The sequence below is a fragment of the Emys orbicularis genome, chromosome 14, assembly GCF_028017835.1.
Source record: "Emys orbicularis isolate rEmyOrb1 chromosome 14, rEmyOrb1.hap1, whole genome shotgun sequence".
Classification (NCBI taxonomy): domain Eukaryota; kingdom Metazoa; phylum Chordata; order Testudines; family Emydidae; genus Emys; species Emys orbicularis.
The window spans coordinates 32,427,489-32,451,069 of record NC_088696.1 but is presented as its reverse complement, the minus strand read 5'-3'; the positions used below and the strand labels follow the sequence as shown (position 1 = coordinate 32,451,069).

The window sequence follows — 23,581 nt, the reverse complement described above, 5'->3', positions numbered from 1 at the left end:
AAACTGGAAAATCTGAACTGTTGTAACAAACATGGAAACTGTGACTGAAAATTACAGTTTGAAAAGGAAATTGCCTGCAACCGAGGAAAAGAGAGGGAAAGTCTAATTGTTCCCGCTGAAGCCACGGAAGCTAAAGACAAAAACTGCAACTGGCAACTACAGCTCAATGGCATGTGGAATTGGAGGGGGAACTGATTAACAAAGTGGTATTAACAACTGGTAGTAGCCTAATTAATAAGATCTTTTCTGGTAATGCTTTCAGTTGTCTTCCATGAGTAGATTGATTGATAGAAACTTTATAATTTTGTTATATATCAGCAGATTATGAAGTGTCGCACTGAGGTTTAATTAGCTTCTGAGGACAAAAAAAGATCTTAGAGGAGTCAAAAAGTCAGATCTTGCACACTGCGACGGTTGAGGTGTACTGACAGAAAGGATCAATTTAAAATCAGTAGTTTTTAAACTAACTCTAATGAGAAGGATATAAGCGATATGTGATACGTGCTGTGGAGTAAAATTTCTACCTTTGGTACTCACAGAGACTGCTTTTTTCTTCCTACTCTACTATATCCACCCACACTTACATATAGTACACATATGTGTGTGTGTGTGTGTGTGTGTGTGTGTGCAAACATGTATGTCTATTTGAGCATAGTGCATCAGGAAGACCACAGTTGTACTTGTGTGTACCCAAAGTAGAAATTATACTCTAAAGCAGGTATCACAAACAGAGAATACACCTCCCCCCATTTAAAAAAAATCATTTTCCATTTTAACACATGTACAGTACTAGCTGGCTGTTGTAAAGTCACTTGTGCTTGTACAGGATTCAAATGATAGTTGGCAGCCTAATATTGCCTTAGAAATTTAAATACATTATTATTTAGTGCTGGAATATATGTAGTTCTCCTGCAGTTATGAAACTCCAGCTAGTAGTGTTCAATAATGCATATAATACACACAGCACAGTAACAAATATTTCCAAATCCAGGCTTAATGCTAATTGGGACACATACAGTCAGTTGTTTATGCGGTAGTGGTTCCTGAATGGAAGCTAATGCAAGTAGTAACATTCATTTTATATCAACAATTTGTTTTATATGGACATAAGGGAAATATACAAGACATTTAGGCAAATGAAATAAAGTCCTAATGCTCAAATCCTCCACCTATAGCACTGAAGTGGGTGACACAGGTTTACAGGGGCTACAGAGACCCAATACAAAAAGACTCCATATTCCCTTGCATGCCATAGTGACTATCTCTCCAACTCTCTGCATTGGGGGAAGACCAGGGAAATGGCCACTGCATCCAAAACTAGAACAGATCGACTGGACCATAAAACTGCTTAGTGGCTATCCGTGGGCTGTTATGGCCATTCCAGCCTCTAGACCAGCAGTTCTCAAGCTGTGGGTCGGGACCCCAAAGTTTTAATGGGGTCGCCAGGGCTGGTGTTACAGTTGCTGGGGCAAAGGGATGAAGCCCAAGCCTGAGCCCCACTTCCCAGGCCCAAAGCTGAAGCCCGAGTCCCACCGCCCAGGGCTGAAGACTGAGGGCTTCAGCCCTGGATAGTGGGGCTCAGGTTACAGCCCCCAAACTGGGGGTGAAGCCCTTGGGCTTTGGCTCTGGTCACCCCACCCGGGGCAGTGAGGTTCAGGCTTTTGCCCTCCTGTCCGGGGCAGCGATACTCAGGCAGGCTCAGGCTTTGATCCCTCCTCCTGGGGTCACGTAGTCATTTTTATTGCCAGAGGGAGTCACGGTGCAATGAAGTTTGAGAACCTCTGCTCTAGACTGTGATTATAGTGTGCTGCAGCGCAACTATATAGGCCTATAGGGCGGCTGTTTCTTCCCCTTATTCCTCAGTGTTTAATGGGCAAAGCCTTTTCACTTGTGGTTTCAAGACTTGGGCCTTAGTTCCATGTAGGAATGACAAAATAAATAACAGACTAACAAATGCACCAAGCAAACCCCAAACCTGCCTTACATAACTCTCTTCTTTGCACAGTGGGAAAGTCACTACCTCCTGCATGAAGCCTGAGGGCACGTCTTCACTACCCGCCGGATCGGCGGGTAGCAATCGATCTATTGGGGATCGACTTATCGCGTCTAGTGAAGATGCGATAAAATCGATCCCCAATGGCTCTGCTGTTGACTCCGGAAATCCACCGTGGCAAGAGGCAGAAGCAGAGTCGACGGCGGCGCAGCAACGGTCAACTCGCCGCCGCCCTCACAGCCAGGTAAGTCGACCTAAAATATGCAACTTCAGCTACGCTATTCACGTAGCTGAAGTTGCGTATCTTAGGTCGACACCCCCTCCCCCCCCCCCCCCCCGTAGTGTAGACCTAGCCTGAGTAACCGACTTGGGAGTTGGGTAGGCAGGGCAAGGTCCTGTGTTGTAGCTGGGCAAGGTCCTTCTGTGAACTGTGGAAAGGGGCTGCAGTACAGCTCGGACCAGGTCAGTGGGGGCCACTGGGAGAGAGGAAGCTGGATCTGCTTTTAAATATGGCCAATGGGTCAGAACCTTCATGGAAAGGATGCTGAAGAACTGTGCCCCCTATTTGTTGCTCAAGGTTGGAATGAAGGATATTGAGTAGCCACAGTGCAGGAGCGTGGCTTAGCCAGCATGCATGTAGATAGGACGTACTGACTTTCACGCTGTGAAAATAGGAGTGTTAAATATGGCAGGGTTTGGGGTTTGGTTTGTGGAGTTGCAGAATCTACGCCAATGCCATATGGTCATTCCACTTCCACACCCACTGTACCGAGGCATCACTGGGCTTAAATGGCATAGGGGGCTTTGTGCCATAATTTGGAAAGAGCTCCTATATTTGCTGTAAATGCATAGAAAGTTGGAGTCAAGACTAACCAGGCCAGTTAGAAGATTGGCATTTTGCATAAACCAGATGTAAACAATAAACAAATGCAAAGCACAACAGTCTGATTATGTAGTAACTTCTTCATCTGCTCAAAAGTTAGTCATTATTTGTATTACCAGAGCACATTGGAGCCCCAGTCTTGGAGCAGGACCCCACTGTGCTAGATACTGTCCAAAAAACAAAAAGAGGGTCCTTACAGGTAAGTGTATGAACTACTTCTAGTTATTGTTAAGATTTTGTGTAAGAATTTCAGTATATTCGTCCCAATGTTTTCCTGCTCATTTAACTATCACTTAGATTTTTCTGTGTCCCCATTACCAGTTATGCTAAGTTTGATCCTTTTTTGCTGTTAAGAGTAATGATGGGGCAGAAATAATTAGCAACCCATCAAAATGCTCCAAGTACCTATTTTAAACAGAGATGGCATTTTAAAAAGCTTGGAAATGGATTCAATCTGTTTGTTCATCCAGGGCCAGCCACTGCTCCAGAGTTAGGCTAATATTTAGTTTTGGTTTCATTACATTTGGTGGCTTCACCTTGGCTCCATTAAGTGCCAAGAGTGCTGAACCATCATAGGCAGTTTAAATGAGTAACCGTGCCTTTAGTCTGGATCTCGGAAAAATGATTCCGCCAAGTTATACAATCCTCTAAACTAATTGTGTTCCTGTGACACGCTATGTAGTAACGACTGAAGTTAACAAGCATTTAAAATTGTCAAGAAAGCAGAAAGATCATTCTTCTGGAGAGAAGAGATAATTTTCAATTTGTTTCCTAGTATGGTGTAAATTCATAAAGGCATGTTTATTAAGTTAAATTTGACTGTGCTAAACACTCTTTTAAAAAAAGAAAAAAATTAAATGTTAATCATTAGTCATTGGCTGTTTAAGTTTCACATTTCCTTTGTACTGCTTTTTTCATTTGCGACTCATGTTTCAGGGATATTAAAAAGTAATAATCTACCCACATTTACCATGTAGTGGTAGACATTTATACCTACAATTTAAAGGCATGTTCCTACATACATGTGTGCTTATGCTCATTTTTGATTTAGCTGTGCAACTGATGTCCATGGGCAAGCTATCTAGGATTGTGTGCATGAATCCAAGATTTTTTCATCTGAACTGGGTATATGCAAAATTGTATGCAACCTTAGATGCATATGTTTTTACAGATTTGGGCCATACTTTGGTTGGCCTATACAGTATACCTCAGATATATGTCTGTTGTTGTGGGTAATTCCATTTCCATCTGGAAGCTGAAAGAGCCAAGGAATCTGGGAAAGTTGCTATTTGCGACTTGCTTACGTTAGAAAAACGCAAGCAAACTCTTTCAAACCATAGGAAAGCTTCAGCTCTGAGCTTTGATCCAACATTCCAAGTGTGGTTCTGATTACATCTGAATGGATATATTCACTGCTAGTCAGGTAACTAGAGTGAAGGAAAAAGACATACCATGGCCTCAATTCATTTTTGGGTGTAATTCAAGGAGTTAGTTCTGATCTGTACTGCACAGCTCTCCCTAGCGATTTTCCAGCACTTGTGCTGATAGTCCAGAGATTTATTTATCTGGGGCCTGCTGGAAGAGCATACTCAGTAAAGGGGACAGAATTCTGGAATCCACTTCCCTTTTGGTCTGACAGACCACCGCTTCCTACCTGCCAGGCATACTGAATAGCTATTTTATTTTCTCTGACTTTTCCTGAGATGCAGAAAGGACTTGAGGATTTTTGTTTTTTCCTGGGGGTTGGAGGGTTGGATGGGAATTCAGTAGTTCTTTATTCTTGTTAACTGATGTTGCCTTGGTTTAATATTATATTAATATATATAAACACACATAGGTTTATGTATGGGCTCATCTATAGGTTATATTGTGCACGTGCCTAGAAGCCACAATCAACACATTTTCAATAAAGTGGAAATATCAACACATCCAGAGGCACATATGCCCCTAACTCAACTACTTTTAACTATTCAATTAAAGGATGGAAAATTACATGTGTGATATACAGATCAATGACAAACTAGACCAGCACATCAATGTCTATTTACCAGTCTCTGGGCAGAAGCCGTATTTCTTATCTCTGTCGTAGTCTTCTGTAGTTCCACACCACCGGTACCCATCAGTCCTTCCCTCTGTTGTACAGCTGTCGTAGGATGTGCCTTGAAATTTGAAGGGGAACTTGCATGGCTGCCCTTCACTATTTCCACCCATCGTGAAAAGAGCTGCAGTGAAAGTGAAACAGAAAAAAAAATAGAATATTTTTAATGAGTAATTATATAAATTATAACTAGAAATTGGTAAGAAAAAACATTATTGGTTAATTATGTGTAGTATGGCAGCATGTGGAGGCCCCAAATAACATGAGGGGCCCATTGTGCTCGGTGCTGTACATACACATGGTTAGAGACCAGAGAGTTCATGAGCTAAACAGACAAGGGTGGGAGAAAGTAAGTAATATCCCCATTTCACAGATGGGGGAACTGAGGCACAGAGAGAGACAACAATTATTAACATGGCTCAAGTGAAGTCCACGGGGTTGCTCAAGTTTCTGGCAATATATCCTTTATACCCTGCCTCATAATATATTACTGCCTATTTGTAGCTAATACTTCTGCTTCAAACAAGGCTTTGAGGGAGTGTTCCAGGAAGCCATCTATTTTCCTTAGTGTTTTGCTAATTAATTTACACTGTGCTACAGAGGTGACTAAAATAGCATCTTAAACATGTAGACAGGTTTGTAGCCTGCCGTTATCACTTTAGATGACAATTTTCCTAATGAGCATGTTATGTGACATTCCTCTGTTTGTTTAGTCTGCAGACTTCAATAGAAGATACAAGTAGGGGAGACCATATCCTGGTATTTTTCCTATCCCACTTTTCTTTCCTTTAGCTTCTCAATAGCTCTGCTTTACTTTACTGAGTGTCCACACAACAGTCACTTGATGCTGCAGTGATTGGCACTCTATAAATATCCAAGCTAGATAGACTGCACTTCACTCCTCTGACAAAGAGGGAGAGATGGGCATGCCTCCCGCGTTCCCTCCCAGTTAATAGTTTTAGACATGAGATGCTCCTCTTCAAGAAGTTCAGGTTTGCATCCTCCCTCTCACCCACCCACACATAAACAAGCCCCATGACTCACGAACATTCCCAAGCTTTCTATAGTCCCTGAGAATCATGATTCCTTCTACCACATACATGGGGAAGAAGGGTCTTGTAGTTAAGGCACAGAACTAACTCTATGGCTGGAGATTTGGGTTATCTCCTTAGGTCTGCCACAGACATCCTGTGTGGCCCAGGGAAGGGCAATTAAATGGTCTTGGCCTGGTTTTCAAAAATAGATGTGAAAATGAGTAATGTATGTGTGTGCTAATGACCTGGTATCCATCTCAAGGGAGCATCAAAATCTAGGGGGTAAGAGAGTTGCACCTAGGACACAGTATCTTTTCTTTACGGTGTATGTTACTTTTAGCTCTATTTTTCAGACTACTGAAAAATTATCACAGACACTTTGTATTTGTGGGATGAGTTTTTCCCTGGGCTTAGTCTGTTATGTAAGCGGCAAGATGGCCATATTTACATATCCATTGTTTCTTGGCTTGATTTGCTTTTTAAGGGGGGGGAAACCCTTCTCGCTCTATAGGCTAACTAAGCTGAGTGGCATCACTGCTGAACAGGGAAATATTGTGACACAGAAGACTCCCTTTCCAAGTTAAAGCATGACTGACTAGGGCATTAAGGATCCGATCTTTCCAGTTAGCATGCTTTGGTCCCATTGAGGGGAGGGTGTTCGGTACCTTCCAGGACTGGGCCAGAAGTTATCATGAAAGAACAAGTTATTGTTAAATGTAGCAAGCATGGTCCTCTGGTCTGGCCAAGCTATCCTCTGCACAGGATCCAAGAGAGGGGGCTTAATGCCATATTTATGCTTCCCTGATCCTGCAATCAGCCACATTAGGAACCTATCTCTAGGGGGCACTACATCCTTCAGGGACCTCTCGATCTCAAGACTCTGGCAATGCCCTAACATGTCCCCTATGGCCCCTATGCTGGGGGAGCTGGGCAAAAGTGACAGAGCCGGAGCCAAGTGTCTGACTCAATATTTATGTCTCAGATTCTGGTGGTGAGTTAGTCAGGACACATACATTAAACAGTGCAGTCTTTATTTTGATTGGTGAAAGATTTTTAAGAGAAATGACACTTGGAAAGCAAAACGAAATTGAGTTGTTTGGATGACTCATTTGCCGCACATTCGGCTTCCAGCTGCAGATCTGGCAGCCTCGGTCTATGAGCAGAATTTTTGATTGGTTTGAACAGGGATAAGTTGCAAAATCATATGGAAAGTCAGTACAATATTAAGACACAGTCAAAATAAGGTTCTTCAATTTGCCCCTGGGTAATGACACGTGATGCTAAAAGTTCCTCATTCCAACAAAGTTCTTACAGGTTTTTTTTAAACTTAAACCTCTGAGTTTTATTGTAAATGAAAAATAAAGACACTGTATCACTTGCTCAGAGAACTGAAATAAAGGTGCAGTTACTTATCATCAAGGCTTCATCCAGGGCCTGATTCTGATGTTAAAGCAGGGGAAATCAGGAGTAATGCCAACGCAAAGAGACTGAGGCATGACTTTCACGCGGTCCCTTCACTCCCCAGAGCACAAGGTGTGTGATGCAGTTTGGCCTTCACATGGGCCCCACAAAATGGGATAAAGGTTCTCTACTCCTACCCTGCCCAGTGCACAAAACAAACCCTTTGGGTTTGATTCTCATTTACTCAAAGGGCCTTTTACAGCACTTAGGCAATGTAAAGGGGCCTTCAAATGGGTTATACCCTAGGCCCTTTGACACTACCAGAATGTTGTTGAAGGATTTCAGTGTTAATGAGAACTGAGGCCATATGTTCTCAGCAGAACAAATGACTATATATGTTAGTTGATAACTGGGTTGGCGTTCTGAAAGGTGCATGTATAGTGTTTAAAATACCTATACTTTTTCTGGGCAGAATAGCTTTTAAAAAGCCTTCAGTGCAGATTCAGGGTTTAAACCATTTCTTTTAACCATTTCACATGTATTCTCTGGTTATATAATGTTATAGGAAAGCTAAAGACACTGACTTTAGAAATGAAAGATCAACCTACTGCCAATTAGAAATCTTTCCTGACCCAACAGACTCCATGATGTAAATCCCTAATCCTGCCCTATTTGAATTTATTCCTAGGTTTTAGAAAATGGTGTCCTGGAATAATAAGTGAACAATACCACAATGTGTTTAACAAGAAACATCTGTGCATAGCTGTACAAGGATCTTGCAAAACAATTACATCACAAACAAACAGCTCAAAACCACCAATTCAATTTCAAAACATTGACACCAGCATTTTGGCCATGCAGAATCATAACTCCCCTTGACATTGGAAGAGACTGTTTAAATTCTCTAACCCGTGTAATTTTAGGCACAGAAATAGCCCACGATGCATGAATGTCTATCTGTCCACCTACCTACCTAACCATCATCCCTGCGGTATCGCTAGTATTTTAAAGAAGTAACAACATAAAGCCTCTCTCCTGCTCCTTTCCAGATTGAAGGAAAAGTAACTTGATGAGTTTATAAGGGATGATTTTGGGGAGGTGGGGAAGTTTGCGGAAAGATTGAGGACTTGTTTACACAGTGAAGCATAGTGCCCCAGAGGGCGGTGATTGGTAGAATGCTCTAACGTGCTGAGCTCTAATTGCCCAATGTAAGTGCTGACATACTCTAAGAGGTACCTAGTGCGCACTAAGATGATGTGAACTAGGTACTTCTTAGAGTGCACCAGCAGGGTTTACTTGGGGCAATTAGAAGACAGCACATCAGAGTGCTTTACAGTATTGACATGCCCTCAGAAATGAAGGACCCCCTTCTGTCACCTCAGGGCTGGAATACTGAAGTATGTGGCACTATACCTGAAAACTACCAATAACTCTGAAAAACTCTGGTTCATTTTGCTAATACTGAAAACCTCCTGTTCTGAAAAGTGAGCCTGAGAAACACCTAAGATGATAATGTCTGCCTCTGATCACTCTTAGAATAAGAAGGCGAGCAGGAAAGCATTGAAAAGGAGGGTATGAGAATGTCTTTTTCTACACAACAGCTATTATGGTCTCTCCAAAAATTATGGCTGCTGGACTGACAAATATATACATAGAAATACCCATCTGGGCAGTTATTTTATGTGAGCCACTGCTGATCTCTGCAGTACGTCACATGGTAGTTAGGGTTTGTTAGACTGGGCTAACATGGGCTTGAACCTGCAAGATATTGAGCACATCTGGTTTTATTAGCTTTGTTTTTAAGCACTGGATAAGATGTTTATTAACCTGCACTCCCTTTCCCAATACAATCTAGATATAATCCAGCCGTAACCTTGCAAATAGGTGCACTGCAAGTGTTCCAAGGAGGAACAGGATGATTCCAACAACTTTGGTTTCAAACAAAACCTCCAGTATTATTTCCTTCAATCGTTCCTTTCTGACTCACTATTATTATTAACTATTGTGTTACAGGAGAGCCTGGAGGCTTCAAATGGGACTGTGAGCCCATTGTGCTTGGCACCGTATAAAACACACCAGGGACACCCCTCGACACTTTTCACATGGGATGCACAGCTGAACCACTCTCATTTTAACGTAAAAGATCATGACAGAGGGGCTGACGGGCCAAATTTCAGTGAGCTGTGCTTGCGACCTGGAGCATGGGGTCTCAGCACAACTCGTTATCCCAGAGGACCCTCTGTCAAGGGGCTGCCGGGTGAAATCTGAGTGATGCCGTGAACCTGTGTGCCAGGTTGCAATGCCTCTCCGTTTGGGAGCCCTCCCAAATGAGGCCTCCTTTTCCCCCCTGTTCTGGGCAGCCCTGTCCCCCAATTGGCGCCCCTGCCAATGGTACACAACATGCGTAAAGCTGTGAGAAACACGGAAACACCTCAGTTCCTGACCCCAAGAGCTTACAATCTAAGTAGACAAAGAATGGAAGGGGGATGTAGAGGTGAAGTGACTTGCCCAAGGTCACACAGTAGGTCAGTTGCAGAGTTGGAAATAGAACCCAGTTATCTTGAACTGTAGGCCCCAGCCCTACCCACAGGTCCACACTTCCTCTCCAGAATATTTCCTGTAGTTTGAGATCCATTACATCAAATTAAAGGTCACATAACATAAGAGTTTTCTGTAATCTTCTACTCTGCAGACTCACCCTCAAGATTTTAAACAATGCACATATTAAAAATGTGCGAAGAGAAAAATGTTCACCATATTAGTGTTAATTTAAAAACAATCACCACATTACATATCTGTACAAAAATTGCTGAGTTAATGAAATTGTTATACAAATTATTTCATCTGTATATGATCTTTCCAAAAAAAAAGTTCCAAATTATGAGACAAGTTATCTGTGAGTCCTAGCACTCTGTTCACAATTCAAAAAGCTTACTAAAAAACCCTACATATGATCTCAGCTTTTCAAAACCCACTAGAATTTTTCCATTAATATGGTTTCTAATATATGGTTTCTGAAATACTCAGTGCCATTCCTCTGTCTGCACTGGGCAATTGAAAGTACTTTTTAAGTAAAAGAGTCATTCGGTATTTGTTAACAATAAAAACCTAATTCTAAAAGCATGCCCACTTACCTGACTAGCATTTTGCAATTATACCATTAACTATATAACATTTATTGTATAAAAATATTGTATAAAAATTGTAATTGTATAAATAATATAAATAAACAACATTTATTTCCCATCGTCAGAATTCTGTAGAGGAGTCAGAGCATTTCAGTGTAATGTGATGTGATGGAACAATGTATTCCATTTCAGAGAAGGGGGCCTGGATTCTAGCAGAAGACAATGGGCTTGATCCTCAGCTCTATGCGTTGAGAGAGCTTCAGTGACGTCAAGGGAGGTACAGACGTTCTGGCCCACTGACTCTTTCTGCCTTCACCTTGTGAAGTTTCACAAACAATGGTCTCAGTTGTTGCTTTTGGGGGAGCTACAATTCCTGCTGGAGCGGCCTGGTGTTCAGGGGGAAAAGATTTGCTGCCCCAATGCGTAGATAAGTGCAGCACGCTCCCCTCTCTGAATCTGGCCCCATCGTGCTAGGAGAAGATGACGCTATGATTCAGGGAGCATGGGGAGTGTGCTTGTACTTGGCTGCTGGGTGTCAAGGAACAAGCGCAGGAGGCTTCGTGTGTTATCTTCTCCTGCTGAGCAGCAGGTTCAAGCTGGTCCTATACTGGTGATATTTAATATCAAGCAAGTCAAAATCTAGGCCTGGTGAATCAAAATGAAAACATCTTTCTTTTATCTGTTCTCATTCTCTTTGCAATCACACCACCCCCTTAGTGGGACTGTTATCCAGTGGAAAAGCCTGTGACTTCCTCAACTGACCTCGATGTGCCATATGACATTTGGAAACTCAGGGTCTGTATAAATCAAGATTAGTTCCTTGCAAGGCTCACCTGTGCTGTGTGGGGAAAATGCTAATCTGCTCGTGAACATGCAAATGCTTGCCCTTGCAATGGCCGCATGCCCAGTTTGGGCCAAATCCTGGTCCCACTGAAGTCAAAAACCAAATGCTAGTCCTTTCCATTGCTCCCCTGTTATGTGGACCTCTCTTTGGAGAGGGCCAACTGGCAGGACTGAAAAAAGAGGAGGATTTCTTACTAAGCAAGGAGATCATGTACTTTATTTAATTCACCTGACCTGAGCACAAATTTCCTCTGTGATGCCAAGAAGGAGATGGTGGGGAGTTGTTTAGCTAGTGTTTTCTGTTGATGTCCTCCTCATATTTCCTTTTTAAAATTTTTTTCATGTAGTTAATAAGGACCGACTGTGCTCCCACTGAAGTCAATGCTATAATTAGATTCCAGGAGCTGAAGATAGTGGCCCAGATTCTCTGCTGGGTGCACTGAAAGGGGGAAGGGACACAAAGGAGCTGACACCGCTATTTGATCCTGGGACTGAAGTTTCTATATCAGTTTCAACATACTTTAGAGCATTCAAAGTGGAACAGTACAGTGATAGCCTGACATGCAGAATAACTACAGTTGACTCCTCTTGTCTAAAATCAGCCATGAGACAAGCCTCCAACCCAAGTGTTCAACTTACATTCATGGGGACAGAATCCGTATTTGCCATCGGAATCAAAGTTGTATGTGGTTGAGCACCAAAGGAATCCATCATTGCGCCCTGCATCAGTACAGCTGTTATATTCCTTATCATTGAATAGGAAGGGAAATTTACAGTATTCGCCATCTGCATTCCCATACTTCACCTTAACAACTGTAAAGGGAGAAAACACAACAGTGCATCCTGTCACCAATTGTTTTCGTCCATTATGGTGTCTGCATACAGGTTTGTTTCTTTTCTGGATTGAAACTTTCGTTATAAGGGACACTAGTGTAGAAATTTCAGGTGCATGATGACTGTAGCTGAAACTGTAATAAGTAATTTTGGGGGGAAAAGCATGGATATTACTCGTGTTGAAGTGCCCAGAAAGATAATTATAGTAGTTGCTATAGCAACGCAAACTTATACCCAAGCTGTTAATTTGTTTAGTAATTTAGATCCTTTAATAGCATAATCTAAAATGTGCACTATAATTCCGAAGGTTCCAGGGAGTCGTTTCAGCATAATCTTAACATGCCTCTTATTCCATTTTGGCATTTTCAGTCAGAATTGAATCTGATCTACTGCTGTGCTAGCGGACACATTAATACATACATCCCCAAACCTGGTTTTTATTTCAGGCGATTGTAATATATAGAAACTTTCCTTAAGAATACAACACTGGCATTGTAACTTATTTTAAAGTGCATTCTACCTAGTTTCCCTTAGTGATTTCTCAATATGAGGAACTAATTAAGAACATAAGAATAGCCCTACTGGGTCAGACTAAGGGTCCATCTAGCCCAGTGTACTGTCTTCTGACAGTGGCCAGTGCCAGGTGCCCCAGAGGGAATGAACAGAACAGGTAATTATCAAGTGATCCATGCCTTGTCGCTCATTCCCAGCTTCTGGCAAACAGAGGTGAGGGACACCATTCCTGCCCATCCTGGCTAATAGATACTGCTGGACCTATCCTTCATGAATTTATCTAGTTCTTGGCCTTCACAACATCCTCTGGCAAGGAGTTCCACAGGGGACCAGTCATGATTTTATAGACCTCAATCACAAATTGACCATTTGTAGAATAAATCCAAATACACAAAAGAGTTTCCTGTTCATTGTTACTTTTAGGGAAGCATTCAATCCAATAATGACAGCCACAAATCTATTGCTTCTGCTAAAGTTTGAAAAAAGCCAAAAGAGATGGAACTTGACTACCAGGATATAAGGATTCAATTATTTTTCCAATGAACAAATGACTTCAGAAATTTTGAATTTGAAGTGAACTACAGAAATGAGTATGCATTTTAAATTCTGCTTTTGTGAGCCTCCATTCCTGTTAAATTTCCGGCACAAAGAATTATAATAAGTAGACTATTATTTTTGTCAAATTAAAGAGAAAAAATGACAATAAACATCAGTATTATTTACTTCTAAAAGGTGAAATAATGGCCAAATCATGCTGGCCTGCCTCAGATGAGTATTTTATTGAGATCAGAATTTGGTTCATTAGGTATAAGGTCAATAGTTTGCATAAAGAAAACATCCCCTAATTCTCCAAAAGACAAACTTGCAGACATCTCTAAGTCCCATTTTTTCTCAGCCCTGGTATAGATCTATATTTCAATTCAAGTCACAAACCCGTGGAGCTCTGAACTCAGAAGCTTTTGACAGATGACATGAACCAGCAAATCCTTACTCATCTGAATGGTCCCACTGAAGATAATGGGGCAACATTTTCAAAAGTGATCACTAATTTGGGGTATCCAGCTTAGAGAGGTCCAGTTTTCAAAAAGCACTGAGCCCTCTCCTTCTAAAAAGGAAGCCCCTTTAAAGGTCTCAGTGGTTGGGACCGAAAAATGGAAGCACTCAAAATCCCTAATCACTCTTGAAAATCATGGCCTGGCACTTCTGTCATGAGGGCCCTTTACTCACTTCTCTCTGCTCACATGAGTAAAGGTTTGCAGGATCAGGTCCATAATTAATTCTAATTTCTGGGGAGAAATATGTAACTTTTTCTAAAAAAATATATAAAAGTTTGATAAAAGCAGAATTTTAAATGATTAAAATGCATAACCATCAGCTTCCAGCGTCATAGTTCTGTTCTAGCATTTACTATTTAAGTCATTTCAGTAACAGAAGTGCAATCTCTGGCCACCATTTCAGACACAGCAGTCTATAGTTCAAATGCTTTGAAACATTAAAATGTCTGTGTACCTTGTCCCTCTCCCAGAGTCCACTGTTCATCATCATCAAAATGGGAGTCGCCTCCAACACCTGGCCCAGGTGCAAAAGCATGAGCCAGGAGGCCATCCTTGCCATCAAATGGATATCCATCACCATGCTCTGCACAAGAAAGAACACAGAAGAGGAGCACTTACAAGTTATAATGGGCCCAGCCCTGCAAACATAGTCATGAGTAAAGATAGTCACATGGATATTCCCAAATGAACACATCACTGGGAATACATCACATGGGGAAGGTTTTCAGGATTGGACCCTAGGAGAGGTAACCATTTCATATGAAAAACGAAAGCACACAAGATTAGTGTGTGTATTGCAGCATGTTTCTTTATATGTACTAAGGATATTTGGAAGGGATTCTGGTGTTAGTGAAGCTCTGTGAGATACTCACACTTTACACTGTGCTTTACATATCCATGATATGTTCTTGATTTTGACTGGTGGGAACAGTAAAATATACATTGTAGTTAAGTGATAGTTTCAGAGGAATATAACTGTCCATATCAGTCTTTGCAGGCTCCTTTAGTCAGTTACACAGCAAGCTATTCATTTACAACGTACTCTGTTATCTTTTCCTGTATGTCCCCTTCTCTTTGCACAAGCTACCAGTGCTGCTCACAGGAAAGCAAATTAGCTTCATTTTTCTCAGTAGTGAATCCCTGAAAAGCTGACTCCTATTCAGTATCCTGATGTCTGTGGTTCAGCCCATCCTACTTCCACATCAACCATGCATAGTCTCAGCCCGCTTTCCGGGCAACTGCCTTTTCAGTAGTTCTCCTGTTACTTCACTGAAGGCTTTTCTTGGAAGCTCACCACACTTGGGTAACGCAAGCTGGCAAGGGCATAACCCTGTTATTCACAGCTCTCTCACCACACTGACCTGACCACCGAAGCTGCCGGTGTCTCCAATTACATCACTAAAAGCCTTTTGGTCTGATGTGTTGCCATTTGACAGAAGCCCTAAATACACAGGCCGGAGTCTCTATTCCATTGCACCTATTTTGTGCTGGCCTCATTCCATTGACATTAATGAAGTTTCCTCTCCCCAATATTCCCATGTATCAGGCATTAGTCTTTCTTCATCAGTAAAGACTCAGTTTGAGAAAACTTATGAACAAAAAAAAATGCTGCATAGGGCCCCCACCAGTTTGACTCTGACACACAGGAGTGTGAACTGTGATTGCAAAGAACTGAAACGTGTCTCTATTGTATACTTAAATATAAAATACTATAGGGGAAGCAATTCTTGTGCTATTTCTGGGCTGCTGTAATCAAGTGGTACTAAAATCAGCATGAGCGCTCTGGATTTTGTGAGACTTCAGTTTTGTGGACCAAACAGGCCTGGTAAGAATCTGAAATTTTGAGTGCTCATCCATACTGCACAGAATCTCTCAGCCTTCTGAGGTTGACCCATCACTAACTTAAGCGAAGAAAACAAGCTTGAAACAGAGACCTCCTCAGAGAGCTCAGCTATTCCATGAACTGTTCCCTTTGGTTCCAAATGCCATCTCCCAAAAGATTGAACATGTGAATATATTTATTCAAAATTATATAGCCCTCTACAGCTTGTTGGTTAAAATGCCAGAGGTTCCTTATGAAACCCAGGCTCTTTCTGTGTGAAGTAAAATTAAGAAATCAAACCGAATCAAGTCTGGCTGTTCAGATCTAGATTTTGGAACTCCCAAAAGCTAAGGATGTTTGGATTAAGGGCCTCAGTTCAACCCATAAAAGTAAATAGAGGCTAAGTGTGAAGTTCAGATGGCATGTCCCAATTCATCTGTAGTGTCTAGGAGTATTAGAATAGTCCACCCTCTGCAAATAACCTTTGAAGACATGTGAAAACCTAGCAGAGTATATTAACAGTATAATATCATTCCATTCACTTCAGTGGACCTGTGCCAATTCACATCCGCTAAGGATCTGACCCAATATTTCCCGGTTCTACTACTGATAGTTTAAATTCAGAAATGATTTTTTGTCCCCTAGCAATTCTCTTGTAACAGATAAATTAAGGGTGTATGTGTATGCGCACACACACACCTTTGTGAAATCTGACATAGCCTGTACAAACCAAGTGAAAACTTGGGCATCGTTTGCCAGAAAGGCTCATTGGAGTGCTTGCTTGAGAGTAGGTCACTCGAATACTGAGGATTAATGGAAGGAAGAAAACCAAGAGCATATGTAAAAATAGAAACTATACCCCATCGTCCAAAATTAATCATAATGTCCGCTTCTCCATCATTAATTCGGGAAAATGTCAGTGGTGTGACATCACTCCAGACTTTAAAGGCTCGGGCAAAGGCATCGTCTACTGTTTCAGAGTCCAAATCCGGTGTATACCCTAAAATCCTTAACGGTAAAAGGGGAAAAAAATCACAGTTTCAAAAGTTAAACACCACATACATGTGCTGATCGTTACAGCTTGCTGTTTAAAGTGTTGAAAGTGCCAGTGAAAGTAACTCCTTTGGTAAAGGGAGGTGCCTACTGTGCAAAAAAGATCAGGACATTCCCAGGACTCAGGGGTAGTGAGACTTTGTTGGGGCCATTCTCTAATTGAAGTGTAATTATCTGCCAGAGGGTTACTGATATTTCCTTGAAGAATGAGGACACTGCAGGAAGCAGCATACTACATAAGTGGTAATTTGACCAGAGTCTGTATTACTTACATTTTTAATGCACTCTGAACTAAGTATATGTATTGTATGTCAGAGTTGGCATACAGGAAGAGCCACACCTAACAATATTTTGCTTCACTGAAATTAAAGATCCTTCCAGTCATATCATCCTGTTAGACATATGTTTACACAAGCACCCACTGAGTCATCAGAATTTTGGGAGCCTCCTAACGACCAGAAGCAATTTGGAGCTCCAAAAATGGGTACTTTGCCCCTTAAGCTTAAAAATCACCTTTTTGTTCTTAGTCATGTTTTGGTTTTGTGTCAAATAAATGATAGTTAATTCCTTGCCAGTATGCCCAGCAACCCTGCCATCAGGGACGTGGTACAGACTGAGAAGAATGAGAAGGGGAGACACAAGCACATAAAATAGAGGGATAGCTCACAAGAGCACCTTTTTCTTCATCTTGATTTATGCTGACCGGGACTTATTCATGGATCTCATTTCAGACAATGATCTTCCTGCTAAAGAAAAGCTTCCAACACTGTGTGGCTTCTTGTGGTTACTGGATCGGCTTTGTGTCTGGGATTACTGCAGTGGGATGATATCATCTGGAGCACATCAGCAAAAGAAGGCCTGAAAATCTACCACAATGTTCTCCAGAGTTCTCTGGGCTACTCAGACTATGAAGGATGCTCTTACCCCCTGACCAAAGAAGGATGAACACAAATAGAAAAGCAGCTAGGAGGAATCTGCGAGGATTTCTGATCCTCTCACCAGTCATTAAGAGCATCATCTTGTACAACTGAAGTCAGTGGGAGTTTGGCCATTAATTTAAACAGGAGCTGGATTGGACCTTCATTCTTTGGCACATTTTCCTTAGTTGCTAAAACCACAATCTATGTAATACATTTGCTGCTTCTTAGACAGAATGCCTCACAGTCATAAATAAAGCTAGTCAAATTGTTTGTGAGGAATATTAATCCTTTCTCCCTCTTTCCCCCACCTTTGCAAGTTATTCATGAACCAGTCTGGATATGTAAGGGCATGTTGTCATTCATAAATATTCACACTTGGGTGAAAAATGTTCAGCCTACAGATTGTTTGAAAACTTTTCACTTCCACTATTGGCTACTCATTATTCCTTAATCCTTTTAGTCTGTTTTAGTACTTGTTAGTCCCTGACTGGATGAAAAATCTTAAGATTCGACACTAAAGAATAGTAAATAGTGAATAGTTTTAGTAGCTTCTATGGTCTTCATTGCCATAGTTTCTGAACACTGTTGGGTTTATCCCCATAATTATCCGATGCAGTCAGGAATACTATTATCCCTATTGTACAGACAGAGGTGAGATTAAATGATTTGCCCAAAATTACAGAGGAAGTTTGCAGCAGAACAAAATAAAACTCAGATCTCCTGCACTTTAACAACAATTCTCTCCTTGAATTTATGGCACAACTTTTGGATGTATGTTCATTAAACTTTAAATTTTGGGGCTTCACAGACATTTTCCAGTGGTTGTCCAAACACAAAGGGATTATAATTTGGGGATCCCTGGTTCAAAGTCTGGAGCTCAGACCACTAGAAAATTCCTCCATTTCTAAATGCCACATTGAAGCACTTCAATTCTCAAGGCATCCTAGGTTTGTGAAATAAAATATTGCTAAGGCATTACCTGTACGTTATCTGATTTTTTTCCCATTTTGGCTTTCTTGGAAAGAAGTTATAATTGGCCACATCTGGATTACCACAGCGGGGCTTCTTCATCGTCTCAATAGTGTTTTGATCCAGATCTCCTGTTTCAGGCAGCCCAAAGAATTTCTGCATTTTCTTCAAAGTATCTTTCAGCACGAATAAATTGCAGTTGTCTTTTGGGCACCCATAGTATGTATTCAGGTATTGCTTTAAAAAAAGGGGGGGAAAACGCACAGAGAACAAAGGTTTCAAAACTCTGAAACAGGAGAGACATCCCTACAATTATTGATACTGAACGTTAACTTTTATGTCTATACCTTGTAAGGTTTTTTAAAATTACTATGTTAACAACCAACATTCAGATAATCTTCTTAGTTGACACAGACCTCCAGGGACACAAAATGCTGCGAAATTAAGCAATCGTGCCAGTTATTAGAAATATTTCAGAATACATTGTTGTCTTTATTTCATTAATTGCTTTATAAAAAGCAGAGCACAAAGCATTAAAAATGAACTACAAAGGAAATGATGGGTCCGTCTTGTATTGGTTTCTTTATCATGTATAAACCTGCTTGTTTTATGCTTTAGAGTTTCAGGTTGTGTCTATCCTTTTTTTTCCTGGAAGAGTCTATGGATGATTGAAGAAACCAATGGAACCATATTAATTAAGAGGGAAAGTGCTTTTTATTCAGACTGTTAGAACTGACTGGGGTTTTAGGTTTGTTTTTTGTTAATCTGTTTAACTCAAATGCTTGAGAAACAGTTGGAAGAAAAGATGTCTCTGCTAAAGCTTCACTTACTGTTCCCCCCCATACAATTAAATATGAGGAGCACACAATCTACATCTCTGAAACCTCCTCTGAGTCCTCTATCAGAACAAGGAAAGACTAACCTTGACCTTCCTGATATGTCCATGGTAACAAACAGGCCACAAAGTAGTCTTTCTTTAAGAAACAACATTCAGGCTTTGTGATGAATTGTAAAGAAACACAAAGGGCAGCACTAACCCATTTTTCCTCCGCACTGTGTTCCTCTACATTGTTCTATAGAAACAACTCTATTTTTATAAATTTGATGCATTCATCAACCCTAGTACGGTTAAAAAACATGAAGAGAACAAAAGGGCATATAAGGTACTGGTTTGCTCCTTTTAACAACGGGAAATAATATTCAGACACTAGGTGTTCCATTTAAAATGGATGAGGTATGCCTTTTGTGGTCTGTTGTGTCTAATCACTGACGTGCATTATACTCAGTCTGTTTCCTAGCAATCATCCCAATTAAGAAGTCCTACCATTCATCTGTATGCTGATTAACTGGATACCTCTGTTTAACATAAGTATTAGGCATACAATTGTTGTTATGATTATCCTTTTAAGGTATGTGTTTTCCTCCCCAAAATGTGCATATGCATAGAATTAGCTAACCAACCAACCAACCAAAACCACAAATCCCTATTTTATGCTTCCCTTACCCTAACCCATAATTTAATTGTCTGTCTCACTGTGAGCTTCTTGGGGCAGAGACCATCCCTGTTTGAATGTCTGGAAAGCATCTAGCATATTGTGGAAGCTGCCATAAAATAATAATACATAAAACATTGTGTAGCAGTCCTATTCTGAGTTTCAATACTTGATCTTTCATTTCCCCTTTCAAAGTATTCTCCTCCCCTCCCCCGGAGCTTTTAGAAGACTTTAAACTATTTCTAAAGCATTCAGTGCACACTATTATAGGATGCAAAGCAAACAGAAGTGGGTACACAGAAAGCTGTTAATTTAAATTATAATTAGAGGCCTGGCCTTAGCTTCAAAATTTGGATCCAGAGACGGATTTCAAAAGCCCTACCTAATTTTCCTAGCTCAGGGTGTTCAGACCTTGGGGTCTGGTCTGGCTTATAACAGAGACTGGACCAGCTATGGGATTTGGATTAGGTACTATGTTCCAATTTGGGAATGGATATCCCTACCAAAGTTTGATGGTGTTCAGATACATATTGAGGATATTGGTTGGGTACATCTGTAATAATAATAATGACTAATTGTTATTTAGACCATAACTTTCATCCAAAGATCCCAAATGCCTTGACAAACTAGCTACAAACTAATGGCCCTGATCTCACAAAGTGATCCTTGGGGAACCTTCACTTTTGTGCAGAGACAGACTCATTGACTTCAGTGGAACTCCATGTTGAAGTCTGTTGTCTGCAAATCCCTTTGCTGGTTCTGAGCGTGTGTATAAAAGGATTATTTCAGCCATCCCTGACACACATTGTAGAATGGAAAGCAGGGTATGTGCTGTATTCAAAAAGCGAAGAACATCCTAAACCAACAGAAAACATGGCAGGTAGAATATAGTTATTCTAGTTGAGTTTAGAAAAGATACCAGGGCAAACATCCCCACAACAGTAAAAAGTAGCAAGGGATTTTTCATGACTAAAAGTGGTTAGGGCCTGGACCTCTGAAAGCTGGCACGTCCACCAACCCAGCACCCCGTGTCACCGTGCCAAGGAAATAGTTCACTGTTGACTCAGAAGGAAGGTTGCAATATACTAACTGTGCAACAGCCTGGGTTCCTCTGAAGGTGCTTCATTCAAGTACTGACCAGGCTTGACCCTGCTTAGCTATAAGATTTGATAAGACCCCAGTCTGAGGTGGCATTTTTGCTCTGGAAACCATTGCATCAGCATATAAATTAACAAACAAATCTTATGCAAATTCTTCATGCTGTTCTGCCACCATGAGGTTCCTTCTGCCAGAGCATAGTTAATGGGGCCTATTAGCTTCATGTGAAATGGTTCAACACCACATTCTACCCATATCAGCACTTGGGATAGGTTATCCGGATTTTCATATTGGCATGTAAATATCCTGATCATGCCTCTGTCCTTAACTCTCAACTATGTGCCACGGTCTCAAAACTAGGGTGTACGGGGCAAAAGTTTCTAGGGAGTCTGAAGGGGCAAGGTGCGTCTGTTCCCATATACTATAGTTTGGGAGGTAGCTGAGCAATAAGAACAGAGGCGCAATAAAGGTATTTACTAGCTAAAATATAAATCCGGATAACCCATATCAATCTTCCCTACAATGGAGTTAGGGCTGAAGAGAAATGAACATAGCCAGCTTTTCTATGAGAACAGGCTTTTGAAAGGGGATTTAGTAATGTAAATTATATCTTGGCCTGAGCTGCAAAATTCACCTCTCTCAAAGTCAGGAGGGAAGTGTGGTACTCTGGGGTTTTGATTCAGGCCATCATAGAAACAGAGTCCAGCTGCAAAATTTTGATCTAGGTTCTGATTCTGAGCCGTAAGGTTACTCAGATCCAGGGCTCAAGGAAAACCTAGTCATGTAGTATTATCTAGGAATACTACAAGAGAAACCAAGAAGAACTCACACATTAAAGCACCCTGTGATTTTCCTTGGAATATACACAATAAATCAGTTTGCTGAATGAAATGTAGATGAGATGATTACCGTTGTTCAATAAAAGCCTGATTGTGTCTAACAAAATGGAGAGAGTATTTAAGAACAGTTGATGTACCGTTAGAAATATATGACCCATTGTCATGCTGCCAAGGTCAGTAAAACCTTTGGTGATTTGTTCTCTGAGAGCCAAGACTGGAAATTGCTATTTTGGGTCAGTTTGCTTGCTTTTGCTAACATCTCCACCCCCTTTTGGAAATTCTCCACCCCTTGTCCCCACACCTCCCTTCTGCCTGGCAAGTTTCCCTGAGATGCACATCAACTCCTAAAGAAAGAGGGACCAACTTTCTATCATTTACATGCTAAAATAAGGATAATCTATCTCAATCTTCCTTAAAATGGATTTACTGTTGAAGAAGAGAAATGTCTATAATTTATATGCTAAAATAAGGATAATCTATCTCAATCTCCCCTAAAATGGATTTCCCCATTATATCATTTTAAGAAAGTCCACAGGGTTACAATAAGGTTAGGATAAAATTCTACATATCCATAAATTGCTAATGTCACATTCAGAAATCCCAAACTCTTTCCTTTGTTCCAGATTGAATTTGGCTTAGGAAAAGTATATTGCAAAGTTAGAACTAGTCATTATCTTCTTTGAAGCTCAAACCAGCTTTAAGCTATAATTGTCCCTTAAAGCTGTGCTTATGCAATGCATAGTAAACAACAGGGAAAACAACATTTTGAAAAGCTGTGTGAACTGCTAACAATAAGTTCAGGTTTATGTAAGTGTTTTCCTATATTTTTCTATTCTATTTTATTTACTTTGAATTTAAATTTATCTATTTCTCCCCCTCCCCCCCTTTACCACTTTAGTGAAAGTCCCAGAAATTTAATGAAAGTATTCTTCTCCTATGTATTCAGACTTCAGGGTGGGGGGAAAAAAGACTCTCAGTGCTGGCTTTAAAAATTTTAAGAGAGGAAACATTATTTGGCTCTAGCTTTTACATCTGAAAGCTGATATCCTTGTTAGCCAGCTCTCCCTTCCAGAGACTCTAGAGAGAAAAGGCTACAGTCATTTCCTAGTCTCAGCTGAAACAAGAAAGAAACATCTGCTATGGAGAACAACAATATAATTCTGAAGCAAAAAACCAAAACTTACCACTGCTAGTTCTTTGTCTGTTTTGGGAGAGTTGTCTCCAGGAAACTTAATGATTGGTGACGGTGCAGCTAAAGTTTGGTGAAAAAAATATAGCTGGAGCAAGAGTACTTTAAAAATGAAGGCAAAAAGGCTAAAAACAATGTGAGTCTTCATTTTGCCTGAACTCGAGTTACCCTCTTTGCAAAGAGATTTCTCCTAACGGACTGTCGGTCACTTTAGCTGCACAGTCCACCCACCAGTTGCTTATCGGAACATCTTAACTCTCTGCACCGTTTTCCCTTTTGCTTGCTCTAGCAATTCCTTTGTATGTTTAAAACATCCAGATGCGCAGTCTCGAGCTACCACAAGAGGAAGTCTGAAAACCAGTGGAAACATGAGAAAAAGGGCAGTTACCAGATGTGATTTGCTGTGATTTTAAGGT

The 23,581-nt window shown here is 40.8% G+C and overlaps 1 protein-coding gene across 1 annotated transcript in view; it reads right to left on the bottom strand.

The window, feature by feature from the left end:
* The window catches only part of MMP2 (matrix metallopeptidase 2), a 44,416-nt gene extending 21,103 nt beyond the window's left edge, over positions 1–23,313 (bottom strand). Inside the window, exons 1-6 of the mRNA XM_065416329.1 lie at positions 23,161–23,313; positions 18,557–18,783; positions 16,464–16,612; positions 14,237–14,365; positions 12,020–12,193; positions 4,925–5,098 (exon numbers count right to left, since the gene is read on the bottom strand). Coding sequence (XP_065272401.1) covers positions 4,925–5,098; positions 12,020–12,193; positions 14,237–14,365; positions 16,464–16,612; positions 18,557–18,783; positions 23,161–23,313 — 1,006 coding nt within the window. The remainder of the gene's footprint in view (positions 1–4,924; positions 5,099–12,019; positions 12,194–14,236; positions 14,366–16,463; positions 16,613–18,556; positions 18,784–23,160) is intronic.
* Between the last annotated feature and the right edge of the window lie 268 nt (positions 23,314–23,581).